Genomic DNA, 4,338 nt, shown 5'->3' with positions numbered 1-4,338 from the left:
GGGCTAGCAATAATAATGTGCGCTTTGTGCGACAGGTGCCACATCAAAGTTGTGCATTGGGTATTTGCACATCAAACCACCCTTTTCATACATATATTTGGTCCACATGCAAGTGTGTTAATGTTCTGACCCTTTCCCATGTTTTTTGGCCAAATTTATAAACAACAGATGAGTCAGATGCAGCAACCGTCTGCGATCGGGTACGAACAAACACGGTTCCCTAGGACTACCCGTGTGCCGCGCCCCTGCCCATGTAACCCACATGATCATAGTAGATTGGGCTCCATGAGGCTTCCCTCCCCCTCTCAAAAATATCTACTCCCTCGCAATATCGAAAATATCTACCCGCGCAGATGGTTTTTCTGTTTGATAGCACATGATTAGTATGTCTGGACCGTGTGCGATGTCTGTTACTCCCACTCTGCTTCAATCGGTAGATCCAAATTTTTAGTAGCCCCGACATTTTACTCCCGCCTCCATCACTCGCAATATCAAAAACATCTGCTTGGCTAGAGTGTTTTTCTATTTGATAGCACACAGTTATTATGTTTTAACCGTGTGTGGTGTTTGTTACTCCTGCCCCGCTCTGCTTCAATCCCTTGATCCAAATTTTTGGTAGCCCCGCCATTTTACTCCCGCCTAGTAAAATTTTTAGTACCCGCGGCATTTCCTCAAACACCACCTTGGACCCCCTCCACACACACACCCCAAATCCTTCGCTCACCCCAAATCCCCCGCAAATCTTTCGTGCAGTTTACCCACCGATATACATACCCTCGCCGCCCTGAGTTTCTTAGATGACGGTTGTGAAACGCCCCCTTTCCCAGAGACCCCCATCCCCACCTCCTCCCCACTCCAGAGCGTCGCAACCTAAGCCCGACTACGCTTCTCGGGGAGCTCGAGGAGGGAATGGCCCAAAAGAGCTTTGTTGCGGCCTCTTCGCCCGACGTCGGTGAGGTGGCCGCCGAGGAAGCTGATGATGAGGACTGGACTCGGATTGAGCCTTTCAATCAGCGGGCTAGATTATTTTGGCATGCCGCGGACGCCGACTATGTCATCAAGGTCGTCGACACCGACGGCTTAACGTGGGTTATGTCACAGGTTAAGTTGCCCACCCCCGACCCTTCATGTTCGACAATCGTCGATCTCATCGATGGCCCTGCCGCTGATCTCCCGCGGCTCGTTATGAACAATTTTCCATCCTTCATCGCCATGGAGCCCCTTTTGTCATTTCTAAAGGACACATTCTGCAATGCTGGCTTGGGATCCTCAACTAGCAAGGTAGACCTCATTGATGGCGACCACGAGGAGGAGCCAATCTGTGACAAGTGGGGAAACCCATGATTTGTTTTCTCGAACCCCTTTGTACTGAGAACATGTCTAGTATTTATTGCTATATTTGGTTCTTTGCATTACGCCTTGTTTATTTCTATGGTTTATGGTTGTTCGGTTGTTTGTAGTTAGCATATGTCCGGTTTCAATTGCCATATTTGGTTGTACGTAGTATGCCTTGTTTATTTTAGCTATTAATAGTGTGATGTTCTATATGTGCTAGTATGAACTGTGCAGTTCAATTTCATCAATACCAAATTTAACAATATCTCTATGAATGACTATATTTGGTTGATGTTAAGCCTGTTGTGCTCCCTCCGAATCTTTTAGTTCGCATATAAGATTTGTCTAAAGTCAAGCGTCGTAAAGTTTGAACAACTTTATAGAACAAAATACCAACATTCACAATATGAAATAAATATTAGTACATGTGTCAAGACTTAAAATTTCATATTATATAACTTTAGCATGGTAGATGTTGATTTTTTTCATATAAATAAGGTCAAACTTTATGAAGTTTGACTTCAGACAATTCTTATATGAAGAGTAAAAAGGACCGGAAGGAGTATTGAACATGCCTTTCCATTTGATTTAACAATGGTACTGTTTGGATACTCTAACTTAGCTAGAGGTTAGAGTTAGTTTCTAGCTCATGACAGTTAAAAGGGAGAGAGAGATTGGTGGAATAGTTGATTGTATTTCTTGAGCCTCATGGGCATATATATAGTACATGGTCATCTTGGAATACAAGTCAAGGTAGAATAAATCCTACGCTATCCTACATTTCCTAAATAGCAATGATACTGAACAATGACTAACCCTGAACTAACTCTAGCCAAAGAGGTGTTTGGATGAAAGTGTTAGATTGACAATAAACGCACTAGGAGAACTAGCCCCAATCAACATCTCTTGGGTGGGATAGTTTTTTGGGTGGGTTTGACGCAACTAGCTTAAACTAGCCCTCATGTTTGGATACTTTAGGGATATTTGAGCCCAAACTAGCTCAAACTAACTCTAACCCATGGATCCAAACAGGTCCAATAACTAGTGTACTTAGACCTGCACAATACAAGTTTGAATGACTACGTTTGCTTGTTTTAAATATTAGGCCTGTTGTAGTTAATAACACACCTTTCCACTTCTTGTTTTTCAATATTAGGTTTTTGAAAGTGCGTTATATCGACTAGAGGGGGGTGAATAGGCGATTTTTATGAAAGTCTTCAAAACATGGAAGTTATGAAGACAAATGATAGAAATAAACCTATTACCCTGCAGCGGAAGGTAGACTACACTAGGCAGGCCATAGTCAAGTATTCAATAGAGTGAAAGCACAATGACTAATAGCAGCAATGTAGTAAGGATCAGGTAGGAAGATATTGTGAAGCCACACAAAACACGCAGTCACTCAGTGAAGACAAAAGATAGTGCGAACATACAATGACTTCACAAGGAGTAACAGTAAGTAAAGGGAAGGGAAGATGAAACCAGTGACTCGCTGAAGACAATGATTTGTTGGACCAGTTCCAGTTGCTATGACAACTGTACGTCTGGTTAGGGCGGCTAGGTATTTAAACCTTAGGACACACAGTCCCGGACACCCAGTCCTGAACACGCAGCTCAGGACACCCAGTCCTCACCGTATTCCCCTTGAGCTAAGGTCACACAGACCTCGCCCAATCACTCTGGTAAGTCTTCAAGGTAGACTCCCAAACCTTCACAGACTTCGTTCACCGGCAATCCACAATGTCTCTTGGATGCTCAGAACGCGACGCCTAACCGGCTGGAGGATGCACAGTCCTCAAGTGTAATAAGTCTCCAGATCACACAGACAAGAAGACTTAAGTGATGCCTAATTCTCTTTGGCTCTGGGTGGTTAGGGCTTTATCCTCGCAAGGAATTCTCTCTCAAAGGCTTCGAGGTGGGTTGCTCTCAAACGACAAAAGCCGTACTCTGAATCTGAGCAACCAACCGTTTATGGTTGTAGGGGGTGGGCTATTTATAGCCACTTGGCAACCCGACCTGATTTGTCCGAAATGACCCTGGGTCACTAAGGAACTGACACGTGTTCCAACGGTCAGATTTCAAACTCACACGGCAACTTTACTTGGGCTTCAAGCAAAGCTGACTTGCCCGACTCTGGACAAGATTCGCTCTCAGAGTCTTCACTCGAAGACATAGGTTTTGTTTAAGCATCACTTCAGTCATTCTGACTAGTTCTCTTGGACCCCACTTAACAGTACGGTGGTTCCTATGACTCAACACAGAAGAAAGAGAACTATGAAAGATCTAAGTCTTCGAGCTCCATAGGCTTCATGTGGTGTCTTCTCTTGTCATAGTCTTCAATGTGAATATCTTCATATACCACCTTTGACTTCAATGTCTTCATACATTTTTAGGGGTCATTTCTGGTAGGAAAACTGAATCAATGAGGGACTTCTACCTGTGTTATCCTGCAATTCTCACAAACACATTAGTCCCTCAACTAGGTTTGTCGTCAATACTCCAAAACCAACTATGGGTGGCACTAGATGCACTTACAATCTCCCCCTTTTTGGTGATTGATGACAAACTAGTTGAAGTTTTCAACAGGGAATATAATCTGTGAAATTGTAAAGGATAAGGAATTGTCTTCATAAGTTGCAAGGGCTCCCCCTGAAGATGTGCATATAAGTAATTTGCTTTTGGAATGCAAATGCACATGGCAGGTTGTACTTGTGGAGATCCACTTCAACTTATGATGGCAATCCACTATGCATGTGAAAGTATATGAAGATAATGACATGCATAATGGTAAATGGACGTCTGCTGAATGATCTAAGTGCGGAATTTATCGTCGCACATGCGGAATTTATCATCGCAACACAAGGTGGCAGATAAGTAGCAGACGACCATCGAGTTTAAGTGTTACAACTCAAAGAACCAAATGTAGCAAAACAAGAGTTGTAAGCACGAAGAAAAATATAAAGCACCCGCCCATATGGACCCGCTTGAAGACTATCAACCTCA

General features: G+C 43.4%; 1 protein-coding gene across 1 annotated transcript in view; it reads right to left on the bottom strand.

The window, feature by feature from the left end:
- The window catches only part of LOC119357954, a 6,504-nt gene extending 5,667 nt beyond the window's left edge, over window positions 1–837 (bottom strand). The window contains exon 1 of the mRNA XM_037624705.1: window positions 775–837. Coding sequence (XP_037480602.1) covers window positions 775–837 — 63 coding nt within the window. The remainder of the gene's footprint in view (window positions 1–774) is intronic.
- Window positions 838–4,338: the final 3,501 nt, after the last annotated feature.

The sequence above is a fragment of the Triticum dicoccoides genome, chromosome 2A (assembly GCF_002162155.2).
Source record: "Triticum dicoccoides isolate Atlit2015 ecotype Zavitan chromosome 2A, WEW_v2.0, whole genome shotgun sequence".
In the NCBI taxonomy this organism is placed as follows: Eukaryota; Viridiplantae; Streptophyta; class Magnoliopsida; order Poales; family Poaceae; genus Triticum; species Triticum dicoccoides.
The sequence above is the reverse complement of the archived record's forward strand: the minus strand, read 5'-3'. Positions and strand labels throughout refer to the sequence as shown.